At 45.4% G+C, this 17,699-nt stretch overlaps 1 protein-coding gene across 2 annotated transcripts in view; it reads left to right on the plus strand.

Annotated features, from left to right (window-relative positions):
- sfl (N-deacetylase and N-sulfotransferase sfl) overlaps window positions 1-17,699 on the plus strand; it is a 148,760-nt gene that overhangs the window by 71,236 nt on the left and 59,825 nt on the right. For both annotated transcript variants that reach the window (XM_089598724.1, XM_014364510.2), the window contains exon 2: window positions 2,160-3,136. In XM_089598724.1, coding sequence (XP_089454850.1) covers window positions 2,970-3,136 — 167 coding nt within the window. In that variant the 5' untranslated portion in view covers window positions 2,160-2,969. The remainder of the gene's footprint in view (window positions 1-2,159; window positions 3,137-17,699) is intronic.

Genomic DNA, 17,699 nt, shown 5'->3' on the forward strand with positions numbered 1-17,699 from the left:
ATCACTATTTTCCCTCCAACCCCATTTCTGTACGTCAGAGCTGCGCTTGGATGATTGTTATTACTTTTTTTTTTTTTTTTTTTTTTTTTTTTTTTTCATTCCGTTCACCTTCCCCGAGCTTTTATCACGCGGCAGTCACCTCGTCGTGGATATCAATATTGCCAGACTGCGGCAGAAGGAGCAGAGAGCGCAGAGTGTCGGGTCAGCCCTCCAGAGATGGAACAGAAAAGCTCGAGGGTTCGCGATGTTGCGACAGAATTTATTGCCTCGCTGTGTGACGGAAAATTCTCTTTCTCCCCCCTAGTACTTTTTCACTTTTGGTTTTTCCTCCGAGCTTACAAAGTGGCAAGTTTGAACGTGGATTTCCCCCCCCCCTCTTTGTCAAAAAGCCATGCATCTGCCCAGGATATTTGTTGAAAGTTATAACGTGAGCGAGAACACCCTTTTTTCCCCTCGAGGAGCTTCCACGCGTAACAAATGCCGTACCTATCGCTCCGCCTCTCTCGCAGGATCAAGGAAATTAATTTTGCAAACCCACCCCCTAACCCCGAAATTTCTTGCAGTCGGTGGGCAAAATGTGTAGGTGGTATGGGTGGATGGTCGGGGGTGCAGGAGATTAACCGGAAAACTGCAGCCGGGGATTACGAATAGCCAAAACTCAGCTCCTTTATCCCGTGATTTCGTGCATTTTTAACAAGTTTCGTGTCCTAAAATATTTTCTCTTCCCTACAAACAACACAGAGATCCAAGGCAGCGAGGGGTAATTTCTCGAACCTCCCCTTAAGCGTCTCCGTCTCGAAATTTAATATCACGCCTCATTTCGTTTCATTTCTTTCGGGGAAAATTAAAAAAAGAAAAAATAAGAGTAGAAATGCCGAGGGAAAAAAATTTCCAAGACTGATCCCTCGAAGGAGGGAGGAAAATTACGGCTCCGTACGTACAGTACCTACAGAGATGAGTTCTGGTACCTACTGTACACAGAAGGAGTGTGTATGTGGTGGGGGGGAGGGAAGAGACGACCTACCGCATGTAGAGTCCTCGGCCTACTCTTCTCGCGCCCGTCTCTTTTTTCCTTATACTCTCGGAGCTCCATTATCCCCCCGCCCTACTCCCCCTCCTTTTTTCCAGTTCAGTCCCCCTCGCCTTTCTTTTTTGTGCACTATACCACCTCCTCCTCCTCCTCCTCCCTCTCGATTCCTTTTCTTTTCTTTTTTCTACCACTCTACTGCTGTAGGTACTACCTATACGGCGGGGAATCACAGAGTTTGCCTTCGGTTCGAGGTCGGGACTGTGTTTTTTGCGCATTGTTGCTCGCTCGATTAGGCTTCGAGGGAAAAGGAGGGGGGGAGGGTTACGTAATTTGCGTGAGGTTTTAAGTGGCCCGCCGATAAAAAGTTATGACTCGAACGAGCCCCATACCATCCCGACTCTTCTTTTTCTTTTCTTTCCCCACCTTTTTTACCTTTTGTTCTAATCTGAATGGACGAGATCGAATTTCCTCTCTCTCCATTTGCGAGTATGAGTTGCGGTCGCTTTTTTTCCGGTGGAAAAGCTAATTATAGGAAATCGTTTGTGTGCACGAACCGCCAGTTGGAGGTTTTTCTTTTCCCTTATCAAGCGTATATGGATTTTATTGATTGCTTTTTTTTATGCGTTACGGATAAATTTTACACATTGTTTGCATTCATTCGAAGAACTTTTCTCTGCATGCTTGAATATTGCACGGATTTTTTACACCATCGGAGATTGTTCATTTTATACTTACAAGTCAAAGTCCGTTATCGCATAACGATTATGTACAAATAAATATAAGGGGAAGTGAAAAAAAAAAAATCTCGTCAATGCTGCAAAGTCGAATGACGATGGAGTAGCCATCAGAACTAACACGCACCGAAATCATCGATATTGGCACCGAACTCCGCGAAACCCGAAACGTGTACATACTATACTTACTTAAACCCACAGCCCTTGCATCTTCCCTCCTTTCGTCCACAATAGATCCCCTACAGTACCATTTCCTCCACCTCTCGCCGGCCCCAACAGAACAGCCCCAAGTATATCTCAATTAACGAGGAAACAACACCCCCGGCAATAACCATCAGCACTCGACTAATATTTACCGTTGTTTTTTTTTTTTTTTTTTTTTCTCACTGTTGCAGAGAAGGTAAGCCGATATCAGCCATGGACCGGCAGCAGCCGAGGCCGCATCACCAGCACCACCACCAGCTCTTCCATCCATTCCGCGAAACCGGATAAGCAGTTTTCTCCCACCACCCGGAAAGCCGAGCTCGCGAGGCCGAAACAAAAGTGACCCTCATCCCCGAGCACACTCGCGCGGAGGATAATAGAGAAGACCGTTGGATCACGTATGGGAGTCGGTTCGGTAAACACAGGGAGGTAATAGAGAAACCCCCCTCGGCAGCCTGACAAATGGCCCCGCGCGTGCCACTCGTACGTTCCTAGCTGCCACACATAGGCGCCCTCTGGTCAGCGGACTCCAGCTCCTGCCTCGGAAAACAATAATTCTTTCTCCTCCTCCGACGCTGTCCGCTCTCCTTCCCCGGCGACTCGTTCAATCCCGGCCTACGGTACTCACTTGGGGTGGCTTATACAGCCCCGCCCGCGGAAACTCGCTGGAGGTAGTTTACGGAACGTGCACCGCGATTACGAGTTCTAGCGGAGGGACGAGCAACTTTGGCCCGTAAGAGAGGCGACGATGTGCCATACACCAGTGGGAGGAGGCTCGAGTAGACGCGGTTGAATTCCTGGAGCGAATGTACAAACTTTGGGCAGGCCTTGCGTTTTTCGGTACGAAAAGAGAAGAAGAGGAATAAAAGCAGCCCCGTGTGCCATAGGTAGGGGACCAAGAGTCACCATAAAGAGAGGGCCACTGGTGGCCCACGAGGGTCGTCGCGTTGGCTAAGCATCGGAGGAGGCTGCTGGTACTCATCGGCCAAGTGGTCGTCGCGATGAAGCTGACGGCCGGGGAGGCGGTGGTGCCTCTCCTGGGTGCCTTCGCTCCACGCTACGTCGTCAAACAGGCGACCGTCAAACGGTGCGTCGCCGCTCTGCTCCTCGTCTCCGTCATCAGCATATTCTACTACACCCACTACGTCATCAGCAGTCCGCTGTCGAGGTGAGTTGCGTCCCATCACTGTTTTGAAGTATTTTTGCTATTTTGCTTTTTTCGTTGCCACTTGCGAACCCCTGATGTTAACTATACAGCAGTTCGGTTCATTTTTACTCGAACAAAGTCACATATACATATTTTTACCGGTACAAAGTTCTCGTGAAATTCAGATGCAAACCGAATGCAACCCCAAGTCTTTAGCACAAACTCGAAATTGTTTCAGTTAAACGCTACCATGAACTTTCAAGTATACCCAAACTTTCATATCCAATCTTATACGTATGGGGTACAAGTTGGCGTGCACTTTGCAGGAATCTAAGACCTCAAAGGAGCGAAATATCATCCACGTGCAGGTCATCCGATCCCATCACCCCCGACCGAAGTAAAGATGCTGATTGCTGTTACGAGCCGCCGCCCAAAGGGGCGAAACTTTTGGTATTATTACGTTTACGGCAAGTCTTTAGGCTTCCCGTTTCCGTACTCCCAGTGCCCCGGAAGGGGTAACTTTTAACCGGTGCTTACTAATGGGACTGGCCGCGCGCGAACGAGTTTTGCGCGTCCCCTTTTCTACCCTCTTTCTCCCTTCCGCCTCGGCAGCCGTGGCTTGTTTATTCGACTCTTGGTCCTCCAGTGCTCGCTACCTCGGCGACTTTCGAGGAAGTTTGCCCAATTTGCGATCGAGAGGCCGCGGCGGCCAGTCCAAGGATTGCGAAATGAGCCGATACGTGTACTGGCACTGCGAGCGCAAAACTCGTACGAACGTATAGCTCTTTTCACCGGTGCGGTCGACAATGCCCCGTTGGCTCAAATGTAACTTATACAGGTTACGCAAAACAGAAAAAGCATCAACTCGGGGTGTTTCTGGAAGAGCCCGTCGCCTGAGTCAAATACACAACAGCTCGCGTTGTATAATATTATACCCACGGGGCCGCTGAATTGACGTGTAATAAATAACGATAATTGAAACTCCCATTTGCATGATTCCGCCGCCGCGCTCCGTCATTCGCGAGACGGATATACCGTGGCCCCGAACGGGCTAATGGCCCTCATTTGCGCGCGCGCGTATACACCCCCTGCGATGCGCCAGTGTGTAGTTCCTTCTCGGATGATTTTACGCCATAGGTTTCGGTGCCTCGAGAATAATATATATATATACCCCCTCGGCGATTATCCGCGACTCGGGCGTTCCTCCGCCCCCAAGAACTTCCGGAGGAGGCCAAGGAACTCCCCTATCGCTCGCGCCACACCTCTTATACGCCGGGCATTAATTGAAACCTCGGGATCTCCCCCTGACTGAAAAACCCGAGCCTACATATATATGTACGTACAGGTACTCCCCGGCGAGTCCGACTCCGGGAAATTAAGCTCCCGATTCTTGGGTGCACCTACCAAGACGCCAAGGGGAGGGGGGGAGGAGATAGAGCCCGAGGGCCAATTTGAATCGGGCCGTGGCGTCATTTCCTCCATGTAACTGGCTTAACTCCCCCAACTTTGACTCCGCGTGTGTGTATATATATAGAGTGGCTGCTCGCGCGGGTGTACCTACATATACCGGGGACCGATGACCTGCTCGTATAATAACTGCTTTGAGGATATACACGTATCCCGGCGTAAGACGTACAGGAAGGGATTCGGAAGTGAGATTGAAACTAGAAGGGCAAGGGAGGAGGGGCGCACGGCAAATTAGAAATATGCAGATGAAGGACCGGTCGTAGGTGTATAATGCACGGGTTTAGAGGGAGACGGATCAATTGGAGATATGGGCCGTGTACGCGGGTGTAGGGTACAAATACGACGAAGAGAGAAAAGTGCAAAGGGACGCGAGTTGCGTGACCATACGTGTCTTACAAGACTGGAGAAAATGAAGCGCGTCCAAGAGATACGCAAACTTCCCTCGACGAACAGAAATCTCCAAAGAGAGTGTGCACCGAGAGTGGATGTATACACGTATAGAGCCTTGGCTGGCCGGTTAATTAGGAAAGACGAATGGAGAGAGGGGGAGGGATGGGTGGGGGGTGCCAGTCCAACCAGAGCTTCTCGATCTCGAAGGAGTATACGGGGCAGGGGTGGGTCGGGCTCTCCGATCCATCTTTCTCCTTACGTACCTATATTTACACGTGTACGTCCTGTTGCAGGGTGCAGGTTCCACAGTTATACGCTTGGTGTGTGTATGTGCGCGGCAGCGGTAAATCTCGGGTGTCCCTGTGCGGTTAACGAAAGCCCCGCTGCCCGGCGCTGCTCTGCCGCTGTTTCGTCCTCTCGTGCGTGCGCGCCTGTGTATCATACATATATATACAAATAAACGCTGGTTTACGCGTGTACGACCCGGGGAAACGATAATACGGCCATTGTTGGCGGGCCTCCGATGAGTTATTGGCTTTCGTTACGATGAAAAAGTACCACCGCGTTATTATTATATCAACGCCACATACGTGCTTTTTGCAGATGGCCAGCGACTTTGGGTGTTATCGTGCAACCGCACTCTGACCAGACAGAAACTGCTCCGTGTCGATGTTTCTTCCAATGACTTCCGTCCGAAAAAAGTGGATAGGAACATTCAAGGAGGGGGGGACTACGAATTTCGCATTAGTTTTGGGGTCATTTTGGGCTTCATTTTTGGATTGGTGGATTCCATGGATCTGTATATAGATCCATGCGTGAATAAAGAATATTTTTCAAGTATCGTTTTTATTTATATAAATAAAATGTAGATCCATAACCACACGATGTATGTATGTGACGCGGTAGATTAATCACCAGCGAGAACTCGCTCGCGAACTTACACTTTGCGTGCCTAAATGTGCAGCATCGCAAAACGGAACGCGAATGTAATGTGTACACGTGTATGGGCCACTGTTCGCTGAGTCCTTAATAAAGCGCTTACCTACACGAGGCGCTTGTATAGTTACAACACGCGTATGGATACTGCACACTGCAGGTATATACATGATCGACCATCCTCTCCCTCGTCCCTCGAGGCTGCGAGAGCAACGCAGACGACTCCTCCGGATGTTTGTCGCGCTGCTCTCGCTCCCTTCCAATCACCGGCAATTCATGCCTCGGGGCTCGGTTTGCGTTGCGCTAAATCCGATATCCTTTCTTCCTGATTCGACGAACCCTCTCTCTGTATGTGTGTGTGTGTGCAATATATTGCAGAAGCCACATGTACATCGGCACGTAATATACAGCCTGTCTAGCTCGGCTGTCGTATTTTAAAATTTTTCCGGGAATATTAAGATGAATCTCGTTTCTCTCTTTCGATCGAAGGGAAGATGTACGCTCTCCTCTCGAGTTTTTCAAGTGGCGGTGACATGGTTTTGCTGCATATTTTTTCTTTTCTTTTTTTTTTTCATTTTTTTTATGGAAAAATATGGTAGCGGTACAATAGAGTATCGGAGGTATTTGGAGCACCTACATAAATTGTAAAACTACTCGCAGCTAATGAGGTGACTCTGAAAAGTTGAGTCGGACCAATTACTAGAAAATTTTTACAACTCGACGTTGATGATAATTAGAAATTCGAAGGGGGGGGGGCGACAATAATTCACGCTTCGCTCGTATATATTTTATCCCCAACAGGAGCGGTGAATCAGGTCAATTACAAAAGCCTTTTTTCGATCAAGTTTGCGTTTTACGGCACGTGCCCCGAGCATAATCCATTTTAATTGAAAAACTCCAACGACCACCTTCTTTTTCATTTTTCTTTCCCCCCTGCCCCGCTCCTCTACAACTTTTCTCTCCCGCTATGCGCTGTATGTATATATATACTCACTGTTACGGTGCACTATATAGTATACACGGTACGTCGCCAGCGAGTTAAATTTATTCTTCCCTTGCTTATTTTTTCTTCGTCTTCTTCTTCTTTTAAATTCGCGTTGTTCCGCGCTCCTCCCCTCCCCTCAGGCGCACGTCTCCTTTAAAGAAACTAAGGAGGTTAATTACTCTGAAACTTGCGTAATAAATTGCAAAGCTTATAACCATTGTTTTGCGAGTTTTTTTCCCTTCCTTCCTTATTTCTCTCCTTGTGTTTTTCCTTCCACAACAGCAACGACGCGCCACGAGTTTCACAGATGCTTGGCTCCCTTCCGCATGCTATATAGGCATTCTTTGACGGAGTGAAAAATATACATACATCATCGAGACATTTAGTAATCAATCGACAACATCGGCCCATCGATAAATCATCGGTGTATACAATATAAAGCCTCCCATCTCTTGGTTAATCTCATCCTCATCACCGAAACACCGCTGTAATTATTCAAAACGTTTTTCCTCCACCACCATCACCGCTCCATCGTCTACCATCCTCCCCCAATATTGTGAGTACAGGTACACGCGTTTCTCTGTCACGTATGTACGTACTCTCGAATAAAAAAAAAAAAAAAAAAAAAAAAAAGAGAGAGGGAAAATAAAAAAAAGGGGGGTAGGCTCTTTGAGCGCCACTCTAGCTCCCCTTCTGTTTGCAGCTGTGCCCTGCATTGCCCATCAGTCCCGAGAGCGTGTACTGTTCTGCCCTGCACCCACACACCCTACATGTATATATCTATGCGTATAGGTACGAGCGACAGTGGGCGGCAGTACGGCTGACCGATCGCGCTCCATTGATTAGGATACCAATTATTGGCCTCGAATTGGCTATTCTTGACGCCCACCCTCCCCCTCGTTTTCTCTTCTATTTTTATCACCCTTCTCCAGCTCACCCACCTCCTTTTTATTGGGGGCTCGGATTTTTTTTTTTTTTTTTCTTTTCAATCAACTGCTATTGCGCACTTGGGTTCGAGGTAAACGCGAGCGATTTCGGCTCCATACGGGTTTTCTCGGGATAACTTTTGAAAAAGACTATACGCCCGCGTGTTTGCGTACACCGTAATGGCTATACGAGACTGCCATTGGGCGTTTTTTCGATTGTTTGCACGTTTGGTTTTTCCACAGGCGGTGCTTTGTTGTTCTCGCTAAGTGGAAAAGGGGATAATCGGGGAAGCTCTTTTTTTATTTTTTTACTCTCCGAATATTGGAGACTTGACCCCGAACTTTGGATGCTGAAAGTGGTGTTTGAATTCTAGTACCGGAAGAAAAAAAAAAAGAGAGAGGGAGAGATAAAAATGAAAAATAAACTTTGGTGCCATTGTGAACGGCTGAGCACACGGTATTACATTCGCGCTGTAATTGATGCATCCAACAAAGGCACTCGTGCGTGCGACTACATCAATGCATAGGGGAGACAAAGTTGACTTTAGTCGAGCAAAAAATGCGCCAACGATATAAACACCAACATCTCTTTGCCACTCGACGAGGCGACGAGAGAGCACATGTCTTCGCACCCCGATTTTCACCTCTTGTCTCCCGTTACACGTGTTATATCGCACTACTCGTGACTCATTCAACTTGACATGCGTCAAAGCTTAAATATAAAAAACAGGAGAGAAAAAAACAATAAGCCGTTTCACACGTGCATGGCTGCTGTAGGAATACCCCGGGAGCGCTTACACACGAGACACCAGTTTCGCGATTCACTTGAATTCCGGAGCCCAAAGCGCGCGCGGAAGAGCTAATAGCCTCAATAACATTAAAGGCTAATTCGCGCTTCCCGGCCACTGCAGCTTCCCGGCAGTTGTATCATTGGTGGTGCTGGTGTACCTGCACACGTACACGCCCATACAACCCGAGAAGGAGAAACAGCGCCAGCGCTTATAACCATCGCCCAACGCACAACTATTGCACGGTAATCTCGTGAAATTACCGCGAGCGCCGAGAAGAGTCGAGTTACTGGGGGGGGGGGGGGAAGCTCCTCGAACGACGTATTAATTGTACCAGCTTTGATGTGCTACCAGCTTCGCCTCCGCATTCGCGCTTCCCCGAGAGCTTACGCCACTGTTATTTGCAGTGGTGATAATAATAATAATAATACCTACAGCAACAACAACAACATTGCGGGATCCTCCGTTCGTCCGATGGCTAACGTTACCCACCACCTCACCGCTGGAGAGAATATCCTGCTAATTATTCACGCGCCAAAGAAGAACAAAACCGCCGCTGTATGTACCTTTTGAATAAAGTAACGGGCGATACGAGGCGCCTGCTTTTCGGACGAACCTGCAGGTGGTAAATAAACGATCGAATTGGAGGTGGCGGTGCTGCACCGACCCCGTGGGTTCTTGCTCCTCTTCGCAATAGTCCATGGAGTATTTTTCACGGGAAACTACAAATACATCATAATTCGATCCATTTGGGCAAAATTGCCACGGGCCGGATAATTAAATTCCCATGTATACGTATCTGATCCCCCCTTCCCCCCCCCCCCAAAAAAAAAACAATGGCCGTGAATTCCATTTCATTAATCATATCTCGCTCGGCGCTCTCCTCGTTCCCGACAATGGTAACCAATGTTCGCTCGGCGTAGCGTAATTAAGTGCCTATTATCCCACACCTCCCCGCGGCCAATCTAGAAATTGGCCCCTATACCGTGCGGTGGAGAGACAGAGAGAGAGACGAAGCTTTGCATACACCTGTAACGCATGTATGTTTACAGGATATACAGCGCTACCACGAGGCAGCTTCATTATTCATCACCTGCTCCAGGGGGGCTCGTCTCCCCTTCCTTTGCCCCGTAAGCCTCACACGTCGTAATGATCAAACACGTCTTTGGACCCTCGTGAAAAATAGACCGAGCGCCTACATCATTAGCAGCATATATATCCCCCCCCCCAGGCGTGACACACATTATATATATACTACACGATGTCGCCCCAAAACCTGATATTGTACGGGCACCTTTTACCGCACACTTTGATTGATCTATCGATTGCGCGTACAAGTGCATGCGTCCGTGAACTACTTCTCGCGAAATTACTGGAAAAAGCTCCTGCAAACTCGAGCTGTGGTCTGTCGAAAAACGTTTTTTCAAACCGAGACCTTAAAGTGGACGAGTGAATTTTGCACACGACGGTTCTTGCAGCTCTGCGGCTGGCAGCAGTTTTTTCATCGTGTACACGCACAGCCGGATTTTAGAGCGGAACGTGGGTTCACACAGGCACCTATATTAGGGAAAAAAAAGGTGAGCCGGCCGAGTTTGGCCGTAAATGCGCTTCACTGGCACATCATATACAGGCTCCGACTCTATTATGACTCCACTGATGCGCCAAAATGCTTTTCATCCCTTTCGATTATACCTGTACTATCGTTATTTTTTCCACTGTTTGCCCGCACAAATCATTCGCGTTGGCTCGTCGATGGTTTTTTTTCTTTTTTTTTTTTTTTTTTTTCGGAGCGATCGAGCGCTTAAGCCCCGTCATCCACCGGCGATGTATCTCCCCGCTCCGGTCGCGTTGCTTCGAAAGGACGACATTTTTTAAATTAAATCCCCGCCTGCCCCGCAAAATACCCAGCCGGTGGAAGAAGAGCTCGTCTGGAGTAATGCTCGAGTCGCGTGCTCCATTGTCACGGACCCAACGGGACTGCTGATGCTCGGTGAGGTATCGTGTACACGGGTTTTTTACGTAAGGCCCCTTTTTTTCAACAAATCGGCGTTTCATCCAAATTGGTATAATCACTCACTCGATCTTGTCGGTTCGGGAGAAGCTCCTGGTCCGTCGCGCGAACGCAAAAGTCTGTAGAGCCGCTGTTGCAGCGGTAGAAAATTATAGATTGAAATACCTCAAAAGAGGCATTATCGCGGGCGAGCACTGTATCGATTAAACCCCCTTCGAATGGAAAACATCATCCGGAGGCTCGCGCCCCCAAACATACAAACGGAGTGGCCCGCATTGTGCGTACCTATATACGTTTGTTTGAAATCTGTTTTCTCTTTTTTTTCTCTTTGTCGAAACACAGAAAACGCATACGGGTCAGGACACACCCGATCGGCGGCGCTAATGCCCAAATCGCCGTGCATTGTTGCTCGTTTGATTAAATTCCGAAAATTTCCCCCCCCCCACACCCCTCTCTTTGTTCCGATGATGACGCGCTATATAGTGTTGGCTGACTTTCCCACTCTGCTGGGCAAGATAAATCGAACGGCACCAATAATTGAAGGCATTTGCAGTGCGCTCGTGCGTGTCTCTATATGAATTTGCGCTTTGACGAGATCGGAGAGCGCAAATATCGCGATCGCGTTTGGTTGGCGCTTGAAAAGCTGCTGCTGATGATAATGATGAGACGATAATGCGCTCGAATTTTCGTGATTAAAATTTTAATTTGTTTGTCAAGGGGCGGAGGAGTGCGTTTACCAGCCCCACTGTATTCAGGGTAATTATGAGTGGGCTTTCGTTTCGATGATGATGGAATCAGTGCCGGCCAATGCTTCTAATCCAAAAAAAAACACCTTGATTGGGTACTTCAGTCACGACTTGAAATCATGTGGGTTCAACATTTCTCTCGACTGTCACTGTTACTTTCTAGATAAAGATTAACAATTTGCCCGTTGATACCTGACATCCAGAATCACTTTGCTTCGACTAAAAATTCAACCTGTCTCTGATACAACTTTGATGAGCTCGAAAAACCTGAAATCCATCACCGTCCCGATATGGTAAAAATAACCCCTCTGCTTCCCGGGAGCGTGTATATATAGGGTCCAAATGGGACCGAAATAAAAGTAAACTTGCGCTCGAGCAACAACAAATCAACGAAAGGAATTCCCGGTGGCTAAGCCACTTTGAAACTTAATTAGAAACAAAGTCTTTTCTTTTCCCCCCGCCTTTCGACAACAAGCAAACGGACGCGCCCTGAAATCGCTGAATCCGAACTTTTCGACTCTCGTCTTCGGTTGTACGCCGCTATACATGTACACACGCAGGTGGTCGGGAAAAGCCGCAGCCAAAGTGTAATACTCTTGAAAATCACAAAAGTTCCGATCGGCTTCCTTCTCTCCCGTCCATCCCCCCGTTGCCGCGACAAAGTCGTAAAAAATCATAAAACGATCGTTTTTGCGGATGAGTCGGGTGTTATCGGCGATGGGCCCTCCCGGCGACTACGCGGCGGCGCCGAGTACCCTAGTGGTCGGGATCGATGCGTTGGAGGAGGAGGGGAGGGAAAATAAGAGGAGCAAGTAATTTCGTCGCCGCGAAATCAGTTTCGCTAGACGCCCGTAAATTGACGGGACGGGGAGGAGACGCACCCACCCCCTGCCAAAGCGATTTCTCCTCTCGAAAGTTTTTGCAGCGCCGGCAGTAGTGCTCGAGCTCCCTTTTTCCTCTCTCGCGCGCCGCCGGCTGCCTCTGGTTTGCCGCTTTCCATTAACCCGCTCGTTTGAATTTGTTTCCGTCCGATCGGCTTCTTTTTTCGTTCGTTTTATTTCATTTCATTTTTATTTTATTTTATTTTTTTTTTTGTGTCCCCTCTCATACATTTTTCGGGTAATACTTGTTTTCCTCGTTCGTTACTTCCTCGTTTTTGCCGGCACAATATTTCCCACGGCCCCATTTACGTTTATTGGGGACTGCGGCTCCTCCTCGTACGCTGCGATTAATCGGTTATTGGGGACGCGCTTTTTCTTTTCTTCTGTTTCGTATATACGAATGCCTCCCGTTTTGCCGGGGGAATTACGTGCCTCGAGATTTTTCGTTGTTTATTTTATCACCCGCGTGTAGGTACTATACTTTCGATGTTGTCGCAAATACAGGGTGGGAAACGAGTAGTCGAAACCCGAATTACGTCAGCCAGGGGAGTTAATTTGATTGAGCCAATAGACGATGAACCGGTCAAAGCTAATGAGCCAACACGAAAGTTTGCGAAATCAGAGAGAATCTGGTGGGCAATCGATTCGTTCGCGATTACATATAGTTTTTAATCAGGACTTTGGAGTATTTTGTGTGTGTTTTTTAAAAATATTTTTGATTTCGTATTTCTTCTTTGTTTCCTACTCTTTGAGCAGCTAAAGTGGGGTTGGCTTGGAGGGTAAAAAAAAAGTCTCGTGTGGGGGCTTGTAAATGGAAATTTCTAGTAGAGTTTTCGAGTAGTGAACTGAAATCCGAGCTTTTGTATTAGCTGGTCGAAGTGATAAAAAATCGTGAAACTATAGATGGAAACCTTTGAAAAAAAGCTTTTTGCTTGTATAAGGGAAAGTAGATTTTCCCTCTCAAAAATAAAGTTGCATCTGAAAACTGGTGGGGTACAAGGTTAAAATTCAAAGTTGGAAATACCATGGATGATATTGATGGGTCACTACCCGTATTTTAAATATTCATATTACATTTTATTTAACAATTTTGTATTATAATATTTCCAGAGTACCTACGTATTGGTAAATTTTATTTTCCATTTTCATAGCGTACACGCGAATCCCAGCAATAAAAAAATTTCATTTATTAAAAAAAAAAAAGCAAAAAATAATGTTTGTCTGAAAAATAATTATCGGTTGTACGAGTAATGCAACGATTCGAGCTCGCAATTCGCCGTTGCATAAATTTTAACCCATAAATCGAAAGGGAGTACGATAAAAAGAGAAAAAAAGAGAACAGGCCACGAGAGAAGAAAGGACGAGGAAAATAAAATAAAAAATAAAGCAATGCAGGTGCGTTGACCGAGAAAAGTGAGCTTATATTAAACCCGACGAATAATGCAAACGTTAATCCTATACACAGGCACTTTCCCAGTAACGCCGGAAGCTCGTTTCCCTTGACGATGTTCTACTTTTTTTTTCTTTCTTTTTTTCTAAAGTGCAAACCACCAATGGCATTGCCGAGATGAAGAGGAAAAAAAATAAAGTACAAAAACCCGGAAGATGGATAAAGAAGAATAAGAAAAAAATAATATCACACAGGGAAGAAATGAGGGAAAAAAATCATGAGAAACGCAAATGGGGTACTACAAATAAATGAATAAACAAATAGATGAATAATATGTGCAAGGAAGGGGATACGTGTTAAAAAACACGTCGTTCAGTCACGCACTAACAAAAAACTAGGACTAGCTTGACAGGAAAGTTACGACGTGTAATCATTGCACCTGTCTTGGATGGTGTTGGTAATCATGATGAATTTGTTTAAATTTTTTTTTATAAACAAAGAGAAATGTTTGTACGTAAGCCAACTCGTTTGGTCATATTTGATCAAACGTATAGCCAGGGAGACGTGATTCACCGAAAAATACAATTTATTGGCGTACATCGGTCGTCTCATATTTAGACGCACGTTCGTACACTGAAAGAGGCATCAATTTAAATTTCGATAAAAATAATGCATAAATTAAAACTCGCGTGCAAAGGAAACTTGATTACACAGCTGCTCTTAATTCCAATTGATTATTTTTATATTTTTATTTTTAATCCATCTCTTCTGAGCCGTGCGTGAGCGAGCGAAATAAAAAAAGAAAATAGCGCCACACTCGGTATCGCCCGTCCGTCCCGGGTACGAGCAATCATGCGACCGTACCTACGCAGTTTACCGCATATCTTAGACATTCAAAGCCTCTAATCAACTTCTGGCTTGTATATACATATTTTTTTTTTTTTTTTTTTTTAATTTCCTCGGATTGGGCAATCGAAATGAAAAATCTCGAGAACGTCGTCACCAAATGCAAACTCGCGCACTGACGAACCAAAGTAGAGGAAAATTCAAATGAGAAGCCAAAACAAACACAGGAAAAAAAAGAGAGATTGAAAGGGTAGAAATGCAGGGCGGACACGCGAGTGGGCAAGACTGCCCTTACCCCTTTGAATTGGCGAATCGCGGGCGCATAAGCAATAAAAACCATGAAAAAAAAAGAGAGATCTCTCTACCTCGTATCTGTTGGGAAAGAGACGTAAATACTTTACGTACGTATGCGTGCGCGTATAAAAATATAACCACGCCGGTGGCGGCATTATCGCCGTCTTTGTCTACATCGATGCACGGCCGCACGTGCCCTGTCGTGCTGATGCATGGTGGGCATGCACATGTTATATAACACACACGTGCCGGCGTGGAGGCACCCTATCGGTCTCGGCCATCTCGGGGCTCCGTATATGGCTCTATTACACGCGCGCAACGCTCCGCTCTCTCTCTCTCTCCTATGTTTATGTGTGGCAGCAGCCCCAGCCACGTTAAGTATCTTGCCGACCGAGATATTGCCGGGAGGGGGGGGGGAGCGAGAACCGAGCCGTATATACCGGGAGAAATGGGAGAACGAGTGATAAGTCCGAGTCGGAATGTAAACAAATTATAGGTACATGCGGGCTGATGGCTGCAGTTGTCCCGTTTTTTTCCAATTACGACAGCAAGGAACGATTACAGAAAGAGGAAAATGATGAGTAGGTATATCCACATTGAATAATCGGCAAAGGTACACACGTAATTAAGTATACCCGTGTGGTCAAATCGAGCCTTTTCTCTGTTATCCCTATATATATGAGGCAGAAACTTTCAAACGAAAACACGTCAATCCTCCTCTCGAGCTAAAACACAAACTCCTCGGACTATCTAGCTACGCCGTGCTCTCACACGCGTGGGTACATTATACCTTCCCTTGGCTAATAATATTTACTTGACGGCACGAGGGGTCATTAGAGCGTAGGTTTAAAACAGTACTGCATTAATATCGCGTTAGAAAAAATTTCTCGAGCATCGAGGGCGTATAACCTGATGAAAGCTCGGAAAGGACGAAAATACGAACCGACGGAGCGTTTCATTACATCGCGCTCGCTCGCGTGGCTACGATCATTTATCGAATTATCCAACATTAATTATCTGTGGAAAACAAAAAAAAAAAAAAAAAAAAAAAAAAGAGAGGCGACTCGGGAGTTAATATTTCCCTATCGGTGCAGGCATCGATCGCCCCGTATATACTAGGTATATATTACTCCCTCGGTCCTAATACTATCGTTTAAACCGCACCTAATGCCGAGAGCCAACAATTACGTGATTAATTATTTCGCAGTTCGGATCATGCGAGCGCGAGAGCCACCCTTCTTCCTGCCCGTATTTTTTGTGATCGATGGCGCGATGTACAGGGTGTGATTACTGCTGTACAAGAGCGACACTCGTCGTTATGTATACACACACACGTACATAAATAATGTATTGCTTGGAAAATATATGTTCTCGGAGTGTCCGATCGCCTAATTGAGATCGACACGTACACCAGCAGCTATGTATACTCCAACTCGAAAACGAATGAGCCGCTGCTGCGTTTCGGGATAAATTTGATACGCGGTGCTCCAACTATAAAGGATTTGCGGATGGTAGGAGTGTTTTTTTGCGATATAAAAGAGCGCGAGTGCTCGCGGGGTCCGGTTGCAGTCATCGCGCTCTGCTGTTTGAATTTTTCCAAGTCCCAACGAAAGCTCTTTCGAAAGGAGATCAGCGTGTGTACACGCGATCCGATTTTTTATTTTTTTTATTTTAAGTGAAAAAAAAATCCTGGGATACCCCGGGCTATTCCGTAAGTTTGCTCATCGTCATCAAAAGCACATTCACTTGTTCATTAATTTTGTTTCTTTCACTCATAATATTTGTGTGGAAATCAATATAGTTTTCATGCCCATAACATTATAATTTAACGTAAGCTGTGAACATAAGTGCATTGACTTGAGTGCCTCATGGTCTAATTTTCCACGGAATCTAGCAGTTGCCTATTCGTTCTCCTTATCCTTTCCTGACGAAAGCATCTTCCACCTTGCCGTTGTTTAGTTGAGTAGTAAACGTATCATTCTTGTAGTATTTTTCACTTTTTGATGCGTTAACTTTTTTTAATTTTCTATACTTGAATTACTTCGGAAAAAAAAAATTTTTGTAAACGTTTGTTACTGACAGTTTTCAAGAGTAGATAAGAGTTATCTTTGCGTACAAAATGTCATTAAGCAATTTCGTGCTTTGTGTTCTGTTACATTATCACATTGATACTAGCTGCGAAGACTATCATCGTTTCATTTATTTCAATAACTTTCAACTCATTTTCTTTACTTTTGTCAAGCAACAGTAAATCAATTATTAGTTTTGGGTAATGGATGGATTGGTTGACGATAAATAATGTTGTTTCTACATTTTATTTCATTTTGTTTATTTATTTATTTATTTATTTTTTTTTTTTTCAAACTATTCGCATCAACAAAAACAGGAGTAAAAATATACGTCTGGAAAACAATATTGCGAGGCATCGGAAACCCTTTTTTTTATTATTCATTAATTTTGATATTCTGCTACTTACTCAGATCAAGCGTTGGTTAAATTTAAAATGTAACAGGTGTTGCTTTAAATAATCTATCTCAGCTGATTATGTTAACCTACATTGTAAAAAATTTTTGTAATGAACCCACTAAATTTCTTTCGGTATGAAAATGAATTTAATTTAGTGATTCGTTCTTCTTGTCTACAGAGTCAAAGTGGCTGTGTGAAAGTTCTGTAGTATCTTCTTTGTACATCTCTTTCCTGTAATAGAACAATGACATTAATTAAAAGTAATTTAAAAGTTATTAAAAGTAATTTAATAAATGTTAATTTCATCTGCTCTTGGCTAGTGGGCGTAAAAAACTTAAAGAATTTAAGTTTTTTTAAGAATTTAAGAATTCTTTAAGTTTTTTACGCCCACTACTCAACGGAAACCACGGGAAGGTGGCAGATACTTCCGTCAGGAAAGGATAAGGATAACGAATCGG

The sequence above is a fragment of the Copidosoma floridanum genome, unplaced genomic scaffold, assembly GCF_036245765.1.
Source record: "Copidosoma floridanum isolate Cflo_tuat_1 unplaced genomic scaffold, Cflo_Japanese_pri ptg000001l, whole genome shotgun sequence".
Lineage (NCBI taxonomy): Eukaryota > Metazoa > Arthropoda > Insecta > Hymenoptera > Encyrtidae > Copidosoma > Copidosoma floridanum.